Below are 26,444 nucleotides of genomic sequence, written 5' to 3'. Positions count from 1 at the left end.
AATTACGTTTTATCTGCTGAATTAAGTGTAATATGACACGAGTAGATTGGAAAATGTCTCAGATAAACCGAATATAAATCAAAGGGCTGCAAGCTCTGCGGTATTTTCTGATCTTTGTAATCTAAATCGTACTGTATATCTGTATGTATTTTCCTGTATAAGTTTATTTTGATATACTATAATTCATCTTGCAGGGCACCGATTGCAGCGAATGCGTTTAGATCTTTTGCTATAACAGTTTAATTTTGATACATACGGAATTTTGCATTGCCAGATTTTCTAACTTGCATTTTTGAAATCATTTATGTACATTTTTATGACAGCCACACTTGATCCTTGCATATCGTGGCTAATTCTTTAAGAAAGAATGTTAAAATCGCTAAAAAGACACTAAAATATAAAAAATAGTTGCTTTAACTGGGATTTGAACCCCAGACCTCTGACTTCCTAAACGAGTGTTTTATCCCTGGACCACAGGGAAGTTATAAAAAATCTGTAGCAAATCAAATGATTCTAAATTTAGCATTTCCATTATTAATTTCGAAATATTTTGTTCACGGTTAACCTGTTGTTTAACACTGATGTTAATAATTTAGCGAAAATCTTCTCGCCCAAAACAGTCCGACATGTATATAATATTTCACAACTCGACAGTCCGGTTTATTTGTGTAAGGTTTGCTAAAAACAGCGCTTTGTTAACGTGGATTAAATTATCGGGTTCTTAACTTATAAGACCCTAACTTTGGTAGAAATTGATTATCGATCGTCGACTGCCCTAAATTCGCTCCTGTCCTAGAGTCAACATCCTTACTTTATTTTTCAGAAAGTCTAAATAACAAATGTTCATTTAGGCGGTCACAATAATCCGAAGCTTTACGGAAATAGCCGAACAATTTTCATTGATTAAAATGATATTCATCTGCGTAATTTGTGATTGTGCGTTGATCGACAATTCAATAAGCCAAAGCTCCTTTTAAACTTTGAATGCGTTATAATTCGTTGGATACTTGTAACAAAAAAAAATATTTTTCGATAAGGTTTACAGTATAAAGTTTTAGCAACCGTATGCGTTAATTCATTTCTTCCAATTTGGTGTACAATGAAAAATATTGGTCCATTTACTTATCGCGGTGCTCGTTTTAACCACTAAATTACACAATTCCTGCGTTATTTTCACATTCCTGCGTTACTGGATATACACTGTGAATAAGCCGTTTTCACTTTTACAAGTCGATCCAATTTCGATGCAATATCCGATTTAAGGCCAAAATCCAGACAAGAGCGAGAGCTTAGAATGAATAGGACGAGTGAAGGAAACAACAAAACGACCAAGGCCATTCGTACTGATAGGCCACAGGACGACTTTGACATAATCGGAGGCGTGTCTCACAGTGACTTGGATAATACCGGAAAAAGGCACTTTCCAGTAGCAACTGCACCGCCAAATATTCGATTCCCATGTTGCCCAATGCGTACGTATAATTCTATAATTCTAGATTCATGGAGATATCTTTTTTGAAAACAAATATAACATGATGAATAGCAAAGACTGGAAAAACAAATATACATATTTGGGAACTTGTTTTTACAAAATAATCAACCTGGCATTAGGATTTCAGAGCCGGATCCAGGATTTCCGGTCGGGGGAAATTGTGGGCGGCGATGCATTCGCCCAGGCGCTTGCACGTGCAGCCAAGCTGCGAGTGTGGTTAGATACAGGAGGGATCTCCATTCACATGGTTTTAATTGCTGTGAGCAGTAAAAGTATTTTCCTAAGAAGCTCTTGCATGTAATCTCATCGATATAAAAAGTATAATTGTAATTAGTAGTCTGCATTTAAAAATATTTCCTCAGTTTATTTGTCAATGTGATTTCCATAAATTTACTGTATCTTATTATTATATATTAATTTATATTGAATATCATAATATATATTGTATATTCTTTTAGCATACAGCATGATTGAAGTAAAGCCTGTGAGTGCAGAAAACATAATGGTTGTCACAGAAGTTGAGTATTGTAAACAGGTGGTTGCCAAGCTACAGCGTGAAAAGATTATAGCCATGGCAACAGAAGGTATCAACCTAGGGAAAGAGGGACCTTTGACTTTAATACAGATTGGCACGTGCTCGGGATTAGTTTTCGTATTTGATATTTTGTTGAACAGGGATCTGGTCGAAAAGGGACGTTTACGATGTTTGTTAGAGGATGAACATGTTACGAAGGTAATTACTGAAAGTATTACTACTGATTTACATGTATCAAAATGCTGCAAAATGTATGTACAGTTTTCCAGTCAACTTATAATGCGCAAGTTTGATCGATACCTAGAACGCCCTACTACAAAATAGGGACACTCAAACGCATTACATAAATTCATGTAGTTACAGCAAGTACTTCCGTTAATTTCGACCAAATATAAACCATCTTCGAAGTTCACTATAAATGTTTTTAATGAAGAGTGCCAGAAATCCAGTGTTGGTTCATTAAATGAGTCAAAATTGAAATTAAAGGGGGTACAAGGGGGGGGGGGGGAATAACGGTTCAATTAAACCACTGACAGTTCCAAACCTTACATGATTTTAATTAGATTTCAGTATATCTGCAAAAAGTGTTCAATTGTATTAAACCTGGTGAGTAATGTACTGATGTCATATTGTTTTTGATTTCGCAGGTAATACACGACAGTTGTTACGTAAATGCAGCCCTGAACTTTCAGTTTGCAACTTCTCTCAGAAATGTTTTTGATACACAGGTAAAGGTTGAATAACTTATAAGTCTTTAGACCCAAAACACTCGATTAAGAATGTTGTATCAATGAACTTCTTCTTATAACCGGTCATGTTTTTCTTCTGATAAAAGAGTTCTGTGATATCTCTGAAGATGTCACTGAGTTTTGGTGATATCTCTGAAGATGTCACGAAGTTCTGGGGATATCTCTGAATATGTTACTGAGTTCACATGATATCTCTAAAAATGTCACTGAGTTCTGGTGACATCTCGGAAGATGTCACTGAGTTCTGGTGATATCTCGGAAGATGTCACTGAGTTTTCTTGTAACACCTCCGAAAATGTCACTGAGTTTTGGTGACATCTCTGAAGATATAACTAAGTTATCTAAGTTATATCTTTAAAGATGTCGCTGAGATCTGGAGACACCTCCGAAAATGTCACTGAGTTCTGGTGACATCTCTGAAGATGACACTGAGTTCTGGTGACTCAACTGAAGATGTCACTGAATTCTGGTCATTTCTCGGAAGATGTCACTGAGTTCCGGTGTAATCTCATAAGATGTCACTGAGTTCTGGGGATATCTCCGAAGATGTCACTGTATTCTGGTGACACATCCTAAGATGTCACTGTGTTCTGTTGATATCTTTGAAGATGTCACGGAGTTCTTGTGCGATCTTCCAAAATGTCACTGAATTCTGGTGATATCTCTGAAGAAACCACGGAGTTCTCGTGACATCTCTGAAGATGTGACTGAGTTCTAATGATATCTGTTTAGATGTCACTGAGTTCTGTTGATATCTTTGAAGATGTCACGTAGTTCTTGTGAGATCAGTTAAGATGATGCTGAGTTTTGTTGAGATCTCTGAAGACGTCACTGAGTTCTTGTGATTCATTTTAAGATGTCACGAGTTCTGTTGATATCTTTTATGATGTCACGGAGTTCTGGTGATATCTCTGAAGGTGTCACTGAGTTCTTGTGACATCTCTGAAGATGTCACTGAGTTCTGGTGATATCTTTAAAGATGTCACGGAGTTCTGGTGACATCTCAGAAGATGTCACTGAGTTCTGGTGATATCTTTAAAGATGTCACGGAGTTCTGGTGACATCTCAGAAGATGTAACTGAGTTCATGTGATAGCTCTAAGATGTCACTAGTTCTTGTGATATCTCTGAAGATGTCACTGAGTTCATGTGATATCTCTGAAGATGTCACTGAGTTCATGTGACATCTCTGAAGATGTCACTAGTTCTTGTGATATCTCTGAAGATGTCACTAGCTCTTGTGATATCTCTGAAGATGTCACTAGTTCTTGTGATATCTCTGAAGATGTCACTAGTTCATGTAGTATCTCTGAAGATGTTACTGAGTTCATGTAATATCTCTGAAGATATCACTAGTTCTTGTGATAGCTCTGAAGATGTCACTGAGTTCAGGTAATATCTCTGACGATGTCACTGAGTTCATGTAACATCTCTGAAGATGTCACTAGTTCTTGTGAAATCTCTGAAGATGTCACTGAGTTCATGTGATATCTCTGAAGATGTCACTTGTTCATGTTATATCTCTGAAGATGTTAATGAGTTCAGGTAATATCTCTGAAGATGTCACTGAGTTCATGTGATATCTCTGAAGATGCCACTAGTTCTTGTGATATCTCTGAAGATGTCACTAGTTCATGTAGTATCTCTGAAGATGTTACTGAGTTCAGGTAATATCTCTGAAGATATCACTAGTTCTTGTGATATCTCTGAAGATGTCACTTAGATACTCTGATAACCTCTGTTAAAGTTTACAATTTGCGAACTATTTAATAGAACCATAGCAAACACTGTGACGATCTGCTCTTATTTTTATATTAAACTTGCTACTGTGTAGTCAAACTTTACGCAAGTTTGTCACGATCGCATTTGACTTTATTTCAATATCATTTGTAAAAGAAATGAAGATGTTATGTTGGACGATTATTTAAATTCAGTGTTTTATAGTTATGGCTTCAAAACTGTGCATGATGTCAGCAAATAACATTGATATTTGTGCGGTTGTCAAAGTTAAACACTAAAACAAATTTAAAACTCAAAATACATTATCAATCTGTGAAAAAAAAACAAAAAACATGTTGTCTTCAAATTGTACGACTTGATAATAATAGGATCACCTAAGCGTTTGAAGACAAAAGTTCCGATTGAACAAAAACAAATCGCAAGTCAGAAACAAATCTCTAGTAAAGGAACTATATAATAAAGACAGCCGGTACACGCAACTATCTCCCTCGGCGACGCTGAGCGTATTATTATAGACAAGTTAAATATGGGTACAAGGATGAACTCTTACATATACTCTGCCATGCCTTACAAACACAATTTTGCCATCCTGTCCGATGACTATCCCTGGTCCTTTCCATCTTTAATTGTTATCTCTTATGCAATAAACTTATCAGTATGCAGATACGGATCGTCTGATCTTTCAGAGGACTAAGATGAATAAACGCACGCCTTCCTTAAGAGCATTCAAACGATGTGCAAACTTCTCATTTGTTGTTATTACTATTTAAAGCCGCTTGTTACAAACTGAAACGATACATATCACAACATATGTACATGAACTATAAACACACAATTACAGACGAAGCTCTAAAAGACTGACTGAATACCGAATTAGACAGGATGGAAAAATGGAAAATACCCTTGCTAAGGTCAATGGCACACCCACTTACTGGGTCATTCCTTAGACGTGGTCAACAAACTACACATCTTGCTATTACCTAAAACCCTAAATGACATTAAAAGACATCCACACTATATGACGCTCAATATACGACGTGACATTAACTATGGTTGACAAAACGCATGCTTACAGACAATTAAATTTGTCGAAAAAAATCATCAATATTGGCCACGACTACGATGTCAATCCATTTTTAGGGATTATTATAAGTTTAATAGTTTAGCGTTTTGTCTCAATTGCACACAAGCAATCTGGCTATCTGTAATTCGACGAGACTTTCGTATCAATATATAAAAATAGAATACCCAGAGAACACCAAAATCGGTATAATTAAAATTAAAAATTAAAGTTTGATTGCGCCTGTTCATGGACGGTATTGGAAAACGCAAGGTACCGTCAACGCCCACTAGCACTGGCTTAAACAGAATTCAACATTTAAACAATAAATTGTTGAAATTTTGAATTTAGAAACATGAGCAGATATGTTCATACTGTAGTTATGTAGTTATCATAGACCCCTAACGGCCATCCCATGAAAGTCGGCGTAACCTCCTAAAATTAAAGCAGTACTAGGGAACGTAGGTGATGTTGCATTATTCGTCTCAAGCCGAGTCCGCAGTTGTAATTTTGTTGTTTTCATTGCTGCCGACGAATCTCACCTTTCCAAATCAGTTTACATGTATATAATTTGAAAACCTCCGCTTTGAAAAACACACACTATTTCTAATATTTTATTTCGTTACTTAGTGTTAACAATGCAAAAACAGTGTTACGACAAAAATGAAAGTGATGATTTCGTTGGTGCACGATAACTGAGATTTTACGAAATAATTACAACTTACATGAAATAATGCACCATGCGAATGATACATATGTACCTAGCATAGCATTAAATTGTCCTTTCGTATTTAAAGGTTATAATGGTATGAGCATTTATCATTTTTTTATAATCTGTGGAAGAAATTTCGGAAACAATGGTGTACTATCAAGCTAGTGTGCATTTTTGTCAAGGTATAATGCGTATAAAATATATCGATTAAACCCATTCATGAATTGCTGTTTAAGCAAAAATGCCGTGTTTTATTGTCCGACATTTGTCGAACATTACAATTTACGGTACACCAAAACCTTCGAACTTTTATTTCAATATTCGATTTTTCACTTCTTTACTTTAATCTAGTTATTAGTTTTGAAGAACATTCTGATAAATAAAATACGAGATTTACACTTTGTTTTTAATATAAGCTTTATATATTGTGTGTCTTTTTCTTATATAAATTTAGGTAGCCCATCTTATTATTGAAGAAGATCGGGGAAGAAGGTTACCTGCCGGTCTTAAACTTTCAGATATTTGTCTTCAGTATACAGATAATGCTGAGAAATTGTACACCTATGACTGGAGAACCAACTCAAAGGTTTGATTAGTTGCGCTTAATGATTAATTCAATATGTCAAATAGTTTCCGAAAACATTTTCTTTTCAAATATTATCTTGTCCGTGTTTCTGAGTATCTGTATGTGTGTGTTCGAAAAAGTATATACTTTGTTTTGTCTATATAATTTATGCATGTATGATGGGATTTCAAAATGAATTGACTTATAACTTCCATTTAAGTAGACAATGTGTCCAAAGAAAAAACCCAAGTCTCCTGCTCAAATGTCAAGGTTCAGCATGGAATTGAGTTCATTTGTCATTTAATCTAAAGTGCTATTGGTCATAACTTCTGCTGGCATGATTGGATTTCAAAACGATCACCTTTAGATGTGTCGCGCGCAAGACCAGGGTCATAAGCCCATAGATCAAGGTTATAGTGAGGGAATGAACATAGCATTTTGCCATATAGGCTTAACTGCAGTTAGTTTGTGTCCGGTCCATAACTTCTATATACATAATTGGACTTCAAAAAAAAAAAAAAAAAAAAAGAGAAAGAAATCAGTACATATACTTGTCACAAGAAAACGATGTGTCGTGTGCAAGAATTATGTCCGCACCTGTCCGGATTGTAACTTTGTCATTATTTGATAAATGTTTGAAATATTTGGCATATGGCTTCCAACAGTCAGACTATTATCGCGCACAAGACCTTTATCTCAACTTGAAGGGCAATGTTGAACTTGGAGGTACAATGTTATATCGTATTTGCACATATACTTTTCTCTTTGGCTGGCCTGCAATTTTTCTTATACCAAGATGGATTGTGCGTGCGTGCGTGTGTGCATGCGTGTGTGTGTATTGTGGGTAAATCTGTAGATTATACATTTGATGAATTGCCGGAATATTTAGCATAAGGCTCCACCTAAGTTTCACGCTGTGTCACAGGCAAGACCCACGTCCGCACTCTGTGTGGTCAAAAGTCAAATCATGAGAGCACGCTTTTCTTTTTTCTTTCGTCTTATATCTTTGATGGAAATAAAGAAATTCTTATTAGATTGGTGAAGGAGTAAACAATTCTTGTGTTCGCAACTCCTCCAATATTTCCAACGGATTTTAAAAACACATTTTCAAAGAAGTATTATAAAAATATGCTTTTGTTCATATTGGTTTGTTTTTGACCACATTACCTATTTAAAATTTGAATGTATGTAATATATACTCTTCTATGTGCAACTCCTACTTTTCATTCACACTTTGTAATTAATGGATATATTGTATTCATACTTTTTTTACTTAACTATCCATAGGAAAATACCTTCAAAAGAATGTGAAAATGAATTTAACCGTCACTGTTATTTGATATTTACCTTTAATGTCAATTTATTGAAATTCGCTAAAATTACATCCAGTGTTGAATAAATCAAGCCTGACCTTGGCCTATATGCATGTGTGACCGTAAAGATCAAGTTGTTGAAATTTGCTAAAAGAAGCCATCACTTTGTCCTTAATGAATTAATTTGGTCTAAACTTAAAAAAAACGAAAAAAACAACAACAACACAACATGCCATAGTTGACATGCTGAATAATTCATGGATGACCTTGAACGTCAAGATCAAATTAGTGAACTTTCATATAACTGGTCATAACTTTGGTATTCAAGACGTTTATATTCATACTTGGACAAAACAGTTTTGATTAACTTTAACTTAACCTATGTCTTAAAAAACAGCTTACTACAATGCTGTAGCTGTAAATAAATGTTTTAATTTTGAAAAAGTTGAGCTCGGCGGTGTCTCTTGTTGCAAAAATTACGACTATTTGTTGCTGATTGTTCATATGTAAGTTATAGACATTTCAGTCACAATCGGCGGAAAACCTTGATTGCGGCAGTTCATGCTGCTTATTAGGTGTACTTTTGGTTTACAAAAGGAGACCAGTTAAACTGTGTCTTCACACTTTTTTTATTTTCTTGTATATCAATGTTTTAGAAATTGATAATAAGTTTTAACTAAAGCCATAATGCATGTTATAAACATGCTTAAATGTTCAACAGCAATTTCGTATACTTGGCTAACAAACGTTCAGAGTTAAACTGTAAATGAGATGTAAAAATGGATGCCGCCAACAATCATCCTCAACTCTGTGGATAACTCCGATCTGATGATCTCTCCAGTTATATTTACACACTGTGCAGTTAAGGAAAGGATGTACATCATTACATCACATACAATGGTAATTTGGTATAATCATAAACGCTCTCACAACTAAAATTACAAATTTAACATGATAAGAAAAATGTTCTCATTTTTTGTAGATGACTTGGATGGCAGCGATTGGTAACTTTTGGGCTAACCGACCTTTGACGTTAGACATGCTTGAATATGCTGCCGGTGATGTCATTGTACTTGTTCCTGATGTATACAGATGTCAATCAGAGTATGTAGTATATTTATAAGTTGTATCATAGTTTGGAGACCTTTCTGTTGAAAATGTGTCAGGGTTAAATCGTATACATATACATGCACAGTGCGTTAACTGGAGTGCGGGTATTAGTTACCCGCACTCCAGAGCATGCCCATTGATTGGCTCATTTTTGCTGGGGTTTACATATTGTGACGGCAGAGAAAGGGAAAGCGACAGAAATATCATATTGAGATGTTCGTTCATTGGTTCATTTTTGCCGGGGTTTCATATTGTTACAACAGGGAACGTGTTTTTATGTTTGACTATGATATAAAAGAGAAAGAACACCAAAACACTCGGTAATCCGATTAATACTCGGGGGCTACGCCCCCTCGTACAAATCAGATAACCTCGTCTCTCGGTGCTCTTTCTATAACTTATAAAAAGGGTATGTAGTATATTTATAAGTTATATAGCAGGGTATGTAGTTTATTTATAAGTTATAAAGCAAGGTATGAAGTTTATTTATAATAATATATATATAATATATATAATAACGTATGGAAGGAAAATGGCAGCCTCCATGGTGCATTTTAATTTATAGAAAGATTTTGACAATAAACAACATTTAGGCCAAAATTAGATAAGTATCTTATATAATTATAACAATTTCAAGTCATTATTGATGACAAGAAAGAATTTTTTAAAGTGAAATATTTTAGAAAAAATACTATGGGTTTTCGCGAACCACGACATATAATCATCTGATCATAATAATATATTTACAAAAATACTTTAGTCCAACAGTCCTTGTTCAGTTAGTTATATATTTTCAAAGTTCTTTGTCCATCTCTTGAAGAAATAGAAATGAATATTTTTTATTCGCCTGTTTAGACCTAGGGTTCAGGATCTAGATCTAGCTGTTTTTCTTTTTAGGTGTTTTTTCTTTTCTGTTGTTGTTTATCTCAAGAATTCGGTTCTTTGTGTCCTGTTAAAATCTTTTGAGGATAGACTTCACTTAACGGCACGAATTTTCGATTTTAATCAAGTGTTTCAGCCGGTCGTGAGGAGTAAACCTTTTTTATCACATGTCACAGAACTACTACATGATACATCATTAATATGTATTTAGAAAAGTAAGTGATCATTTTTTATATGTAATAGTGCCGGTTTATTAATAGTGGTTTAAGTTGAGTCGAGCCCAACACTCAGTTGAACTCTTGATAGACTTATATAAATGGCCAAATTATTATACGGACAACACGTGATCATATATATATATATAGATATCTTTAATACGGCACTTTACCCAGGTTCTCTGAACTCTAATTGCCAACCAGTGGCTAGGATGGTGGTATTAGGACGCTACCTTCAAGCTACTTTTAAATAAGAAAATACAACTCAAGACTTTATAAATTTAACACTATGAGATTTATTTAATGACAGTCATAGAATTTATTTATCAAATGGTTAATTGAAATTATATTTAGAATCTAAATTTACTAATAATGACTATTTATTGAAAAAGAATTTCTAAGTATTTAATATTAAATTTATCCTGAATTCATAAATCATATAGATTTAAATAAAGTCAAAACTATAAAGTTTTGAAAAAGGTGTCAAAGCTCTATGGCTTTGAAGTGAACTGACCTGTCGGCCACTTCCCCAAGACAAGTAATATAGAAATTCACCCGGTATTTATACACATTTGGTAGTCATGACAATGATAAATATAGGATTGATTGGTCAAAATAACTCAGAACAAGTTCTTAACTAATCGAATGATTTCAATCAAGTCGACCAATGAAAAATATAGAATTAAAACGAAAGCACCAATCAAATTAACTCAAACAAATAAGGTAAGGAAAATAAGCGGAAAGGATAATAAAAACTGAACAACGTTTACTAAAATGCAGCCCTTTTACATATATATAAATTTAGGCCTTTTTAAATATTATTCATTATATACTGTGCTCCTCTTGGTTCACGGTACTTAACGCTTTGAAGCAAGAAACAAAACAACAAATGAAACTTATGGTACAAATATTGTCATAAGCTGTAACATATAGGTATTTTCTGCTGAATAACACAAGGAAACAACAATATATTTAGTCAAAATCAGTTTAAATAAGTCAGATATAGCCCATATGTCGGCCATTTTGAAAACAGTATGTCATCATTTAAATCGCGGTTATGGTGTTTTATTTCAGTTTTTTCATGTTTCAGTTAAAATTTCTACATGTTATTTTGCATAATTTTAAATATTAAAAGTACTTTTACATTATACCTCAAAATTATTTTTTTCAATGAACAAGAACATTTAGAAAATGGTGATTGATTCAGACGTATGCACAAATTTAACGGACTGTTGTTGCTTTTTGCAGAAGTTTGTAAAATGTTGTTCTGTTTTACGTAAAAATCTATAGATTTAAATATTTTGCACAAAAACTTTGTTGTTTAGGTGCTTGAATAAAATATGTCAATTCTGACCAATTTTAACACTGTACCATTACCGTGAAATAAGTGATGATGCGGAATTAGTGATGTTGAGTATAATGTATTTTATTCATTTCGAATGTACTGTAGTCTGTAGCCCTATATATTTGAAACAAGTCTGTTTACCTAGCAGTGTTTATAGTAAGTCAAGAAAAAAAATATAGAAGAAAATAGGCGAAAGGTTTTTTTGCACTGATTCTTTTTCAACTAAGGACAATCACTACTAATTTGATTAAAGGATCAATCCGTAATAATATTTTAACTTAATGCCTCACAGTATTGGCTCTAATTCGGCAATAATACATATAAAAACATATGGATATTTTCTTTTATTTATCTATTTTCTTTTTTTTTAACCTATTACTCTAGCAAATTTTTGCTTTCTTCACCTTCATGAGCCAGGCTTATTCAAACTCTTTGTAATTTTCTCAAGAACATGCTGGAAATGGAAATGGGTTCTTTGGGTGGTTTGGTGGAATTTCTCTGTACAAATTTTGCATCTGATAATTATTATCTCCATTTGGTGAGAAGTTTAATCAAAGCACAGAAGGCGCTGAATTTGTTTGGGTCTCATAATGTCAGAAAGGTGAAGGTTGTGAGATTATAAACCAATTTGTTTTTGTATAGTGCCACCAATGCTTTCCAGTGTTTTAACTGTATTAAATTGGCTATAAGACTAATTGCAGCACTGATGTTCAATTCAATGTTTATTTGACTTAAACAATTTAAAAAAAAAATGAGTTGCCTTAACTGGGATTTGAACTCCAGACCTCTCGATTCCTCAGCGAGCGTGCAAACCCCTCGGCCACGGTGAAGTTATATTTTAACCGCCTGAAGAAAACCATATTATTCTAAATTAAAGTTTGTAACTCTAATTATTTCGACGCTAAACCTGTTGTTTAACATAGATGTAAATAATCATGGAGCTTACTATAAGCATGTATATCTATAAAGAATAAAACAATATTAGAAATCTTCGACCATTCGGGAACTATTTTGCTTGAAAATTAATGCGCCTGTCATTTGACAATCTTTAGGCAGTGGTCTCCCCTGAATTTTTCGGCGTTAGTGTACATATAAAGGGAAGTAACCGCTTCAAAAAAGCGGACTACTTTCGGCATTTGCAATTAACAGCATCAGGGTCTGAAATTTCGCTACCATTATTTGTTTGGTCTGACGATCCAAACAAATAAAAACTATGAACAATTTCAAGTGGTTACTGAATTGCTTTCCCATGTTTTTTTTATTAACGTAATAGTAAAACCTTTCAAGTTAAATTATGACAAATAATGTCTCCATTGCAAGCATGAATGTACATGGACTTGGTGACAGGGCAAAAAGGAGAGATGTAATTAACTTTTTGAAAAGTAAAAAATACTCCATTTGTATGTTGCAGGACACACATTTCACAAATAAAGAGCAATATATACGTTCCATTTGGGGATATGAAACATATTTTTCAAATTTTAACAGTCAGTCCTGAGGAGTTGCAACTTATATCAATAACAATTTTGAGTGTAAGATAAATGATATAGAAAAAGATAAAGACAGTAACTTACTCATTTTAAATTGCACTATATCTGGGAAAAATATTACTCATGTGAATATTTATGGTCCAAACAGGGATAGCCTAAGTTTTTTGATACAGTTTCGAATAAAATGTCCAAGTTTGATAACTTTTTTTATTTTAGCTGGAGATTTTAATTTAGTTCTTAATCAAGAATTTGATAGCTACAAGTATTTACATTTAAACAATCCAAATGCAAAGTACATACCTTAATGTCTGATTTTAATTTGATGGACTGCTGGAGAGAAAATATTGAAAAAAAAGAATATACATGTATAGGCGAAATCCCATAAAAAAGGGGCGTTTAGATTTTTTCTTAATTTCGGATTATTTATATACTGACTTAGTCAATTCAAGGATTCTACCTGGCTACCGTACTGATCATTCTTTAATATTGATATCATTACAATTTGGAAAATTTCAAAAGGGGAGATCATATTGGAAATTTAATAATTCACTCCTGAAAAATGAAGTATATATAGAACAGGTGAAAAATTGTTATTAAAGAGACAAAAATACAATACACAACAAATATTCTAGAGAATAATAAGAATATTAATGATGTCGATATTGAAGATTTAAGATTCAGCATTAATAACCAACTTTTTTGAGACTTTAATGCTTAATATTAGGGGGGATAACCATAAGATATGCATCACATAAAAAAAATGGAACTTGATAAAGAGGATGTACTTCTAAAAGAAATAGAAAATATTGAAAAGAAACAAAATATTAACTATGAAACTTTAGATGAAAAAAAAAACTTCTGTCTCTAAGATCAAAAGCAAAGTTGATCATTAAAGGTAAAAAACCTTCAAAATATTTTTATAATTTAGAAAATCGGAATTACATATCAAAATTAATGAACTCACTTCATCTAAAAATGGTCTTTTATTGCAAACACAGAAGGATATTCTAACTGAAACAAAACAACATTATGAAAACCTTTATAAAAGAAATGAAACAATTGATGTATCACTTGAAAATATTTTTGAAGGTATCAATACTCCTACATTACAAGAAAATATTAAGCAGTCTATAGAAGGAGATCTGACTTATAAAGAGATGTTAACTTCATTAAAGAAAATGTCTAATAATACCATGCAGTCCCGGTAATGATGGATTTACTGTTGAATTCTTTAAATTTTTCTGGAAAGATATAGGTTTTTTTCTTGTTAATTCTATAAATTATGCTTATAATACAGAAGAATTGTCAGTAACACAAAAACAAGGGGTTATAACTTGTATCCCAAAAGGCAATAAAGACAAATTATACTTAAAAAATTGGAGGCCAATTTCATTATTGAATATGGCTTATAAAATTGCTTCTGCTTTAATAGCCTTTCGTATAAAGAATAATTTGACATATATTATAAATGATGACCAGACAGGATTTATACCCGGTAGACTAATGGCATCTAATACTAGGATACTGTATGACTGAGAAAAATAATATTTCAGGATTGTTACTTTTCATTGATTTTGCGGCTGCTTTCGATTCTGTGTCATGGGATTTTATGTTTAAAGTTTTAATTTTGGCCCTTCAATTATGGGTTAAGCTGTTCTATACAAATGTGGAGTCTTGTGTTATAGTAAATTGACATATGTCAGACTGGTTCTCCCTTCAGAGAGGCTGTCGTAAAGGGGATCCCCTGTCCCCGTCCCCTGTTCTATATGTGCTGAGTTCTTTCAATTTTGATCAAAAATCATGAAAAAAGGTATAAAAATTCATGGAGCGTATAAATTTTCCCCAATATGCAATGATACTAGCTTGTTTCAGATGGCAAGAAAAAACTTTAAAAAAAACAATGAAATTTTTTAAAATTTTGCTAAATTGGGCCTTGTTTTTAATACAGAAAAACAAACTGGTTTGGTTTTGGGGTTTCTAAATAAAACTTTTCTGGATTCCCAAAAAATCGGGTTTGGAAAAATAAAATTTATTTTTGTTGGGGTATTTATTTTTCCAAAAATTTTAAGCCAAATAAAAGCAAAAATTTAAAAATTAAAAAAATTTTCCCAAAATTGGCCCAAAAAGAATTACTGCCTTTAAAAAAATTGTGTATTTTTGGCACTCCCAAACATATATTTAATTATGATTTTACCTAATCCCCCTTTTTAAAAAAATTTAAATTTTAATACAAAATTTCTTCAAATTCTCGGAATAAGGGTATGGATAAATTAAGAGGAAAAATCACGCAAAAAATAAAGTTTGGAGTTTTAAAATGTTGCCCTTAGATGTTTTATGAATACCCAAAGGGTCACCTAAATTTGGGAGACTTTAATTAAAAAAAATTTATTTAAAATTTAGAAAGTATTGCCCTTTTTTTAAGGGGAAAAAGGGGTATGGAATAAATTTTTAAAAAAGAAAATTTGGGGCAGTTAAAACATCAATCTTTTTGGAAATTGTTTTAAAAAGGCTATTTTTCCCCTACTTTAAACTTACAGAAAAAACATTTTTAATATTATTTTTCCTTTTCATTTGCGGGATAACCCCGATATTAATTTTGGAAATTCCAAGCATTCACTAATTAAGGTTGCTGGGGAATTCTTTTTTAGGAAATTTGTAATAATGAGGGAAATATTTTTTATTTTGAATTTTGTGCAATTTTTAATAGAAGAAATTTAATACATAAACCAAAAAATTAATTTTTTGAATTAAAGTACAATACTTAAAAAAGAAAAAAATAAATTTACTTATCCCCAAACGACTGAAAATTTCAAAAATAAAAAAAGGATGGTTTATCAAAAGGGCATGTATTATAGAAAAATAAAATTTTTTACAAAAATGGATAAATAAAATATCAATAAAATTGACCCTAATTTTTTCAGAAAACCCAATATATAATTTAATAAAAAATTTACAAAGATAAAAATTTAAATTTGGTTTCATTTTGAATTAAATAAAAATTACTTAAGAATAAATATTAAAATAAAATATTTTATTTTTTGTCAAATAAAAAAGAAAGTTTGATTTTTTCTTTTTTTTGAGATATTATAAAACAGTTTTGGATACAGCTACAGCTATATATAAAGGACAAATGTAATATTAATTTCAATAGTTGGAGCCTTTCAGATATTTTATTTGGTAAAATATGTCTGGATAGTGTTACAAACCAAATAATTATAAATGCCAAATTTCATATATATTATATCAGCATAAAACAAACAAGGCCTAGATAAGCAACTCCAGAAATCAAATATGTGCCAGTTATAAAACTGAGAAATATATTTCGAAACAATCTTTTAAACTTGATTTGTTTGGAAAATCATGGCATAAGTATATTAATCTATTGAGTTAAGTTAATAATTTTCTTTCAAAATCCGCATTTCCAAATAATATTATAAGGAAACTTCCACCAGCCTCTTTCTCATCCATTCCAGCAAAAAAAAAGTGTTCTTAGTTTTAAATCAAGTCTTAAGTTACTCAGGTTAAACACGCATAGTTAGCACCAAACCCTTTTTTATGTCTTTTTTATTTGTTCTTGTTTTTTTTCTTCCGTTTTTTTATACCCCTCAAAATTTCATCAACCAATAGTATATAATTTGATATATGGTTTCGCATAACTCAAACTGGAATGAAAACAATGTGTAGTAGTATTCTGTTATTTCCTTTTTTATTCCTTGAAATTTCACATGTTCACAAATTTTGGTTCCTGATTATGCCAATTTTAAACTTTATTAACAGATAAGACATGGAGTAGAGTATGTACATATACTTAAAATTGGATGAAGTAAAATTGAATGCTTTTTTGTACAAATTGGGATAAATATGTTCATGTTTATGAGATTGTATATAATGGAAAGAGAATTCTTTTTTATCTATTAAGTGGGCAATAACTAGCTGTTAGAAAACTTCTTCTCATTATTTTGTAAATAGTAATTGGGAGTTTAAAGGTCAGATAAGAAACTTATATAGGTAAAATTCTTACAATGAATGCTACATTCCTCCAAATATCAAAACAGTAATTAAGAAATTAAATCAGATTTTTGATAAATATCCACAAGTGAGGTAACATTGTAAAATTGCTTTTACAACTAAGGAACTATTAAAAGCAAGTTTTTCGATCTCATTATTTTTATAGGAGCCTTTTACTCATTTTTATAATTGCAAATTACAAGATTCTCTCTGAACTCAAGCTATTTATATAATTAATAATTCTTTGAATATACAGATACATATTAAAATTTCCATTCTTTTTAAAGGCTTGAAACTTTGTAGTATTAAAAATAATAATGATCTGTACGATTTTTTTAGTGTTCATGAACTATTAATATATTGCTCTACACAAATGTTGTAAACTAATACAACTTATATCTTTGCATACCATATATACTAATACTGTATTTGTAAGGTACACTGGGGATGCTCCCCGACCCCTTTGTGCCTATGACGGGGTTAATAAAATTACAAATTAAATAAAAAGTTTATTTATAAGTATTAAAGCAGGGTATGGCGTTTATGTGTATGTCATCAAGCAGGGTATGAAGCGTGTGTGTGTAAGTTATCAAGCAGGGTGTGAAGTTTGTGTGTAAGTCATCAAGCAGGGTGTGAAGTTTATGAATGAGTCATCAAGCAGGGTGGGAAGTTTGTGTGTAAATCATCAAGCAGGGTGTGAAATTTATGTATAAGTCATCAAGCAGGGTGTGAAGTTTATGTATAAGTCGTCAAGCAGGGTGTGAAGTTTATGTATAAGTCATCAAGCAGGGTGTGAAGTTTATGTATAAGTCATCAAGCAGGGTGTGAAGTTTGTCTGCAAGTCATCAAGCAGGGTATATAGTTTATTTATAAGTTATAAAAAGGGTATGTAGTATATTTATAAGTTATAAAGCAGGGTATGAAGTATATTTATAAGTTATAAGGCAGGGTATGAATTATATGTATAAGCAGGGTGTGAAGTTTATGTATAAGTCATCAAGCAGGGTATGAAGTTTATGTATAAGTCATCAAGCAGGGTATGAAGTTTGTGTGCAAGTCATCAAGCAGGGTGTGAAGTTTATGTATAAGTCATCAAGCAGGGTGTGAAGTTAATGTGTAAGTCATCAAGCAGGGTGTGAAGTTTGTGTGCAAGTCATCAAGCAGGGTGTGAAGTGTATGTGTAAGTCATCAAGCAGGGTATGAAGTTTATGTATAAGTCATCAAGCAGGGTGTGAAGTTTGTGTGCAAGTCATCAAGCAGGGTATATAGTTTATTTATAAGTTATAAAAAGGGTATGTAGTATATTTATAAGTTATAAGGCAGGGTATGAAGTATATGTATAAGCAGGGTGTGAAGTTTATGTATAAGTCATCAAGCAGGGTATGAAGTTTGTGTGCAAGTCATCAAGCAGGGTGTGAAGTTTATGTATAAGTCATCAAGCAGGGTGTGAAATTAATGTGTAAGTCATCAAGCAGGGTGTGAAGTTTATGTATAAGTCATCAAGCAGGGTATGAAGTGTTTATGTAAGTTATCAAGCGGGGTGTGAAGTTTGTGTGTAAGTCATCAAGCAGGGTGTGAAGTTTATTTAAAGGTCATCAATCAGGGATTGAAGTTTGTATTTAAGTCATCAAGCAGGGTATGAAGTTTATGTATAAGTCATCATGCAGGGTGTGAAAGTTATGTACATATACATCATTCAGGGTGTGACATATAGATATCAATCAAATTATGTAAGTCACAGTATGCAGTTTATGTATACAGAAGTCAGTTAGAATATTTATTTTATGTAAAAAATATTAGTCAGAGTATGTAGTTTACGTTTACATATGTCAGTTAGAATATTTAGTTTATGTACACAGATAATAAATGGGCGTCCGTGGCCGAGTGGTTAAGGCCGTTGACTTCAAACCACTTGCCCCTCACCGCTGTGGGTTCGAATCTCGACAGGGACTTTGGATTCATTCATGTGAAGAAGCTATCCAGCTAGCTTACGGAACGTCGGTGGTTCTACTCAGGTGCCCGTTCGTGCCTGAAATAATGCACGGAAGGGCACCTGAGGTCTTCCTCCACCAGTAAAGCTGGAACGTCGCGATTTGGATTTAGAAAATTTAATTTAGTTTATGTAACAAATATTAGTCAGAGTATGTAGTTTACGTTTACATATGTCAGTTAGAATATCTAGTTTATGTATACAGATATTAGGCAGAGTATGTAGTTTACGTTTACATATGTCAGTAAGAATATTTAGTTTATGTAACAAATATTAGGCAGAGTATGTAGTTTACGTTTACATATGTCAGTTAGAATATCTAGTTTATGTATACAGATATTAAAGTATGTAGTTTATGTTTACATATGTCAGTTAGAATACTTAGTTTATGTAACAAATATTAGGCAGAGTATGTAGTTTACGTTTACATATGTCAGTTAGAATATCTGGTTTATGTATACAGATATTAGGCAGAGTATGTAGTTTACGTTTACATATGTCAGTAAGAATATTTAGTTTATGTAACAAATATTAGGCAGAGTATGTAGTTTACGTTTACATATGTCAGTTAGAATATCTAGTTTATGTATACATATATTAAAGTATGTAGTTTATGTTTACATATGTCAGTTAGAATATTTAGTTTATGTAACAAATGTTAGTCATAGTATGTAGTTTACAGATGTCAGTTATAATATTTAGGGTATGTATACAGATATTAGAGTATGTAGTTAACGTTTACAGATGTCATTTAGAATATTTAGTTTATCTAACAGATCTTTAAGAATGTAGTTTATGTTTACAGATGTCAGTTAGAATATTTAGTTTGTGGGCATATACATCAATAAATGTATGTATTTTTATACGCCTGAAAAAAATTCGGCGTATATTTTTATGTCCGTCTGTTAGCATGTTGTTTCCGGTCTGTATATTTTAAACCTGTGGAAGGACATTGAAACTATTTGGCAGAAATATTAACTATAATAAGACAATGTGCAGAGCGCAGGTTTGACCTTTCACAGGTTAAGGTCAAGGGCACACTAAATCATTTTGTATAAATATCAAAATTTTGAGTTCGCTCTGTATCTTTTGAAACGGCAGAATTAAAACTTTTTAGTAGAAATATTACTTATATTGAGACGGTGTGCAGAACACAAGTTCGTACTTCCTAAGATCAAAATTTGCCCTGCCCCGTGGATTAATTGATTTAGGAGTTTTCGTGTCCGGTCTGCATCTTTTGAACCGGTGGAAGGAAATTCAAACTACTTTGCAGAAATGTTAACCATAATAAGACAATCTGCCTCAGGTAAAGGTCAAGGTCACACTAAGTCATTTACATCTATATAAAAAATTTGTGTCCTCTCTGTTCCTTTTAAACAGATTATAGGAAATTAAATCTAGTTGGCAGAAATATTTATTGTTATCAAACTTTATATTTTATAAAAAAAATTCTGTTTAGATTATAATAATTGAGGGGATTATAGGTTTATATGATTTAATTATTTTGAAATAAGACAATCTTATTAACTGAAACTGATGTAACTTAAGATATATAAATTTACTAAATAACAATAGTTGTAAATGATGCATATATAATTTCAATTTTTAAGGCAATTTATCAAAACATTGGTCATGAATGATGTCTGAAGTACCATTCTAGCAGTTGTTAATTTATATTCTACATTAACACAAAATATATGTTCAAAGGAAGAAATACCAATTTTTGAATTGCTGAATTTTAAAAGCTTTAAATCAAGGGAGGTAATAACACATTTTCATATGCCCAAAAAGTATAATATTTATGATAAAGCTCAAGGGAGGTGATAAAACATTTTCATATGCCCAAAAGTATAATATTTATGATAAAGCTCAAGGGAGGTGATAAAACATTTTAATATGCCCAAAAGTATAATATTTATGATAAAGCTCAAGGGAGGTGATAAAACATTTTCATATGCCCAAAAGTATAATATTTATGATAAAGCTTAGATATTTTGAATAAAGCATGCCTTGTTGACATCTACAAAATTTATATAAATCATGCTCAAGGGGTTAATAAGGGTCACATAGACAGAAAAACTTATTTTCATGAATGTATTTTTATGTAAAGTTACAAATCCGAGATCATAGTTATTTGGCATGAATCATTGCATAGAAGAACCCTGCAATTGTTTCAAAAATTATTTCAATGATATTAAAAAATGGCTGTGCCCAGTGGGTTAGTGGGGGATGGTTAGGTTTCGCACAGTTGACATGTATACAGATTAATGTTTAAAAAGTATTTTCCTCCAACCTACAACATACAAGCATAGATATTTAGCATGTATCATCACTTTGTAAAAGTAGAATTATCAGTTTTGTTCAAATAATGAAAGGAGGGAATAAAAAAGAACAATTTTTAAGCATAGCATTTTGATTTTTTTAAGCTTATATTTTGTGCTTTTGAATTTCTAGTATAATTTTATTTATATGATTTATTTTAATTTAAATAATTTAAAAACCAACGAATAACAAACATTAAAACATTATTGTTGCTTTCAGTCAGTATATATACTCCGAAGGTAAATACTTCAAAATGAGTTTTTAAGGGCATGACTGATGACATGTCTGGGGTCTGTACTACACAGCGGAAAGCTGAAGCATATATAATTGTCACTAAGTATTCATTGGACAAGAGCATGTATAAATATAGATCTTTATATTGATAATTGAAATAAACATGTTGCAGACAAATGTTAAAAATTGGTAAAAAATTATTTTTGATTACTTTGAATTTTATTTTCTTAAAACAAATTTGCATTTTGGAGTATATTGCTACGCCTACGCGTGTATATAGTGCATGCTATTCATATATACAAATTATTGAGGCATTCAAGCAGGCAATTTGTTGTATGTATACAAGTGTATGTGTAGAAGGTATACAGAATTAAACAAGGTGTGTTTAGTAGGTATACATTATAAGAATATGTGTTGTAATCATACAGATATCAGTCAGAGTATGTGTTTTATTATACAGATATCAGCCAGAGTATGTGTTTTATTATACAGATATCAGCCAGAGTATGTGTTATATTATACAGATATCACTCCGAGTATGTGTTATAGTATACAGATATCAGTCAGACTATGTGTTATATTATACAGATATCAGTCAGACTATGTGTTATATTTTACAGATATCAGTCAGAGTATGTGTTATATTATACAGATATCAGTCAAACTATGTGTTATATTATACAGATATCAGTCAGACTATGTGTTATATTATACAGATATCAGTCAGACTATCTGTTATATTTTACAGATATCAGTCAGAGTATGTGTTATATTATACAGATATCAGTCAGACTATGTGTTATATTATACAGATATCAGTCAGACTATGTGTTATATTATACAGATATCAGTCAGAGTATGTGTTATATTTTACAGATATCAGATAGAGTATGTGTTATATTATACAGATATCAGTCAGACTATGTGTTATATTATACAGTTATCAGTCAGACTATGTGTTATATTTTACAGATATCAGTCAGAGTATGTGTAATATTATACAGGTATCAGTCAGAGTATGTGTAATATTATACAGGTATCAATCAGAGCATGTGTTGTAGGAATACAGATATCAATCAGAGTATATGTTGTAGGAATACAGGTATCAATCAGAGTATGTGTTGTAGGAATACAGGTATCAATCAGAGTATGTGTTGTAGGAATACAGATATCAATCAGGGTATGTGTTATAGGAATACAGATATCAATCAGAGTATGTGTTGTAGGAATAAAGATATCAATCAGAGTATGTGTTGTAGGAATACAGATATCAGTCAGAGTATGGTTATATTATACAGATATCAATCAGAGTCTGTGTTATATTATACAGCTATCAGTCAGAGTATGTGTTATATTATACAGATATAAGTCAGAGTATGTGTTGTAGGAATACAGGTATCAATCAGAATATGTGTTGTAGGAATACAGATATCAGTCAGAGTATGTGTTGTTATTATACATATCTCAGTCAGAGTATGTGTTATATTATACAGATATCAATCAGAGTATGTGTTGTAGGAATACAGGTATCAATCAGAGTATGTGTTATATTATACATATATCAATCAGAGTATGTGTTATAGTATACAGGTATCAATCAGAGTATGTGTTGTAGGAATACAGATATCAATCAGAGTATGTGTTGTAGGAATACAGATATCAATCAGAGTATGTGTTGTAGGAATACAGATATCAATCAGAGTATGTGTTGTAGGAATACAGATATCAGTCAGAGTATGTGTTAAATTATACAGACATCAATCAGAGTCTGTGTTATATTATACAGATATCAGTCAGAGTATGTGTTGTAGGAATACAGATATCAGTCAGAGAATGTGTTAAATTATACAGGTATCAATCAGAGTCTGTGTTATATTATACAGATATCAGTCAGAGTATGGTTATATTATACAGATATCAATCAGAGTCTGTGTAATATTAAACAAGTATCAGTCAGAGTATGTGTTATATTATACATATATCAGTCAGAGTATGTGTTGTAGGAATACAGGTATCAATCAGAGTATGTGTTGTAATTATACAGATATCAATCAGAGTATGTGTTGTAGGAATACAGATATCAGTCAGAGTATGTGTTGTAATCATACAGATATCAATCAGAGTATGTGTTGAAGGAATACAGATATCAGTCAGGGTATGTGTTGTAGGAATACAGATATCAATCAGAGTATATGTTGTAGGAATACAGATGTCAGTCAGCGTATGTGTTGTAAGAATACAGATATCAGTCAGAGTATGTGTTGTAATTATACAGATATCAATCAGAGTATGTGTTGTAGGAATACAGGTAGCAATAGGAGTTTGTGTTGTAATTTTACAGATATCAATCAGAGTATGTGTTGTAGGAATACAGGTATCAGTCAGAGTATGTGATTAAGACATACAGATATCAATCAGAGTATGTGTTGTAGGAATACAGGTATCAATAGCAGTATGTGTTGTAGGAATACAGGTATCAATCAGAGTATGTGTTGTAATTATACAGATATCAATCAGAGTATGTGTTGTAGGAATACAGATATCAGTCAGAGTATGTGTTGTAATCATACAGATATCAATCAGAGTATGTGTTGAAGGAATACAGATATCAGTCAGGGTATGTGTTGTAGGAATACAGATATCAATCAGAGTATATGTTGTAGGAATACAGATGTCAGTCAGCGTATGTGTTGTAGGAATACAGATATCAATCAGAGTATGTGTTGTAAGAATACAGATATCAGTCAGAGTATGTGTTGTAATTATACAGATATCAATCAGAGTATGTGTTGTAGGAATACAGGTAGCAATAGGAGTTTGTGTTGTAATTTTACAGATATCAATCAGAGTATGTGTTGTAGGAATACAGGTATCAGTCAGAGTATGTGTTGTAGGAATACAGGTATCAGTCAGAGTATGTGATTAAGACATACAGATATTAATCAGAGTATGTGTTGTAGGAATACAGGTATCAGTCAGAGTATGTGATTAAGACATACAGATATTAATCAGAGTATGTGTTGTAGGAATACAGGTATCAATAGCAGTATGTGTTGTAGGAATACAGGTATCAATCAGAGTATGTATTGTATCAATAAGAGTATGTGCAGAAGTTGTACATGTATATATGTTTAAGGTATACATACATGTATATGAGATATATAATATATGTAGGTCTGATTTAAGAGTGTATTAATAATTTTGAATGAGTAATGCTAAAAAGGAGAAATTAATTAATAACAGGTAGGGCACACCTGTATATTGCATGTGCATGTATTTAATTTACATATAACATTTTTTCCAGATATATAGATGATAATGGGCTCCGTGAAAGGTTTGAACACCGTGTTGACGAATGGTTACAAATGGAAATAGACAGCGTCGTGAAAGAAAAACAAGGAAAGCGAGTAGCTAAAACGGTTCGTGATATCTTATTTGAGATCGACGCGAAATATGATGACAGAGCGACCCTGTTAAACATTCTCGACATAGACGAAGAGAATGCTATCTCAATTGCCTCTTATGAAGATGCAGCGCAAGTATCTGATCGATTATGTAAATTGAAATGCGAACAAATCCTATCACATATGAATGGATTAGAAATCAAGATGAGATCAGATGTTGAAAGTTTGGAGGGCCGCACCAATCTTCTTGATTATCTTAAATACTATATGACATTACCAGATTCTCGTGTCAGAGATCAAGCCGCTGAAATTCTAAAAAATCTGATAAAAGCCGTCTTAGAGCGCATTGAGGAAAAATATGATACGAATACAACAACTAATATGCTATCAAGCATGGAAAGAGAAGCACTGCTCTCAATTTTCTATCTCGACATAGTGCAAGGAAATTGGGGTGACGTAATCACATCGTTGTACTGGCGGTTTATGCAAGAAGACGTTCATGGAATGATCAATTTTCTAAGATTCTATCCTTCGCTGTTTTCACTGACAGATGCTGAATACTCCAAAATTACATTTTTTGGAAAGTCAAAAGGCAATGTACCCGAGCAGTTAAGTGAGCTGTCAAACGCACTGTTGCATGCTATAAGATCATACAATGCTGCAAACGGGAGCTACGTCATAGATATCAGGCGGAAAAGCGGTGTTGTTTGATTCTGTGATTATCACTTATGACAGAACTGTTTAAATTCCTTGAAAGATTTACATTTGCAATAACAAGTTTGCATTACATGTGTATGATTTCGGCTGATAGTGCTACATTTGTAAACATTTCCGTATATACAGTGTGTATATGATACATTTGTGTACTTTTCTTTAATATTTAAGCTATGCCCTGCTCTCTATACCATTATACTTTTACCATAATTTCTTAATTGAGATAGACTGATATTATTATTTCGACCAAAACCACGACTTGAAGTGGTTTATTTTGATTTAAATAATATTTAAATACTAATTGATTTACTAAACTGTACACTTCATGTAGTCATTATAATAAAATGCTAGACAATTTTATTGATTCCCAGCGAGAAGTCTTTCTTATGTTACCGACAAGACAAATCAATTAAATGAACACAAAAGATAAAGCATGTTTGAAATATGTATAGTCTTGCGCAGGTGAGAATAGAGACAGATATATATTTTATATTCAAAAGATGAAAATGTAGTAGCAAAAAGACTTAATCTGCAGTAGAAGATGTATATATTGAAATTTATAGCT

General features: G+C 32.1%; 1 protein-coding gene across 6 annotated transcripts in view; it reads left to right on the top strand.

Moving 5' to 3' along the window:
• LOC132745157 (uncharacterized) overlaps nucleotides 1-26,239 on the top strand; it is a 36,842-nt gene extending 10,603 nt beyond the window's left edge. For 4 of the 6 annotated variants that reach the window (XM_060733984.1, XM_060733980.1, XM_060733979.1 and 1 more), the window contains exons 2-7: nucleotides 1,264-1,472; nucleotides 1,951-2,225; nucleotides 2,675-2,755; nucleotides 6,742-6,873; nucleotides 9,148-9,269; nucleotides 25,066-26,239. In XM_060733984.1, the coding sequence (XP_060589967.1) occupies nucleotides 1,295-1,472; nucleotides 1,951-2,225; nucleotides 2,675-2,755; nucleotides 6,742-6,873; nucleotides 9,148-9,269; nucleotides 25,066-25,876 (1,599 nt within the window). In that variant the 5' untranslated portion in view covers nucleotides 1,264-1,294 and the 3' untranslated portion in view covers nucleotides 25,877-26,239. Of the gene's footprint in view, nucleotides 1-1,230; nucleotides 1,473-1,950; nucleotides 2,226-2,674; nucleotides 2,756-6,741; nucleotides 6,874-9,147; nucleotides 9,270-25,065 lie in introns of all 6 variants that reach the window. The other 2 variants (XM_060733981.1, XM_060733982.1) reach the window with 1 other exon arrangement.
• The last annotated feature ends 205 nt before the right edge of the window (nucleotides 26,240-26,444 follow it).

The sequence above is a fragment of the Ruditapes philippinarum genome, unplaced genomic scaffold (genome assembly GCF_026571515.1).
Source record: "Ruditapes philippinarum isolate M1 unplaced genomic scaffold, ASM2657151v2 ctg323_1_1_1_1, whole genome shotgun sequence".
In the NCBI taxonomy this organism is placed as follows: Eukaryota; Metazoa; Mollusca; class Bivalvia; order Venerida; family Veneridae; genus Ruditapes; species Ruditapes philippinarum.
Note: the sequence above shows the minus strand (reverse complement) of the source record. Positions and strands in the feature narration are given on the sequence as shown.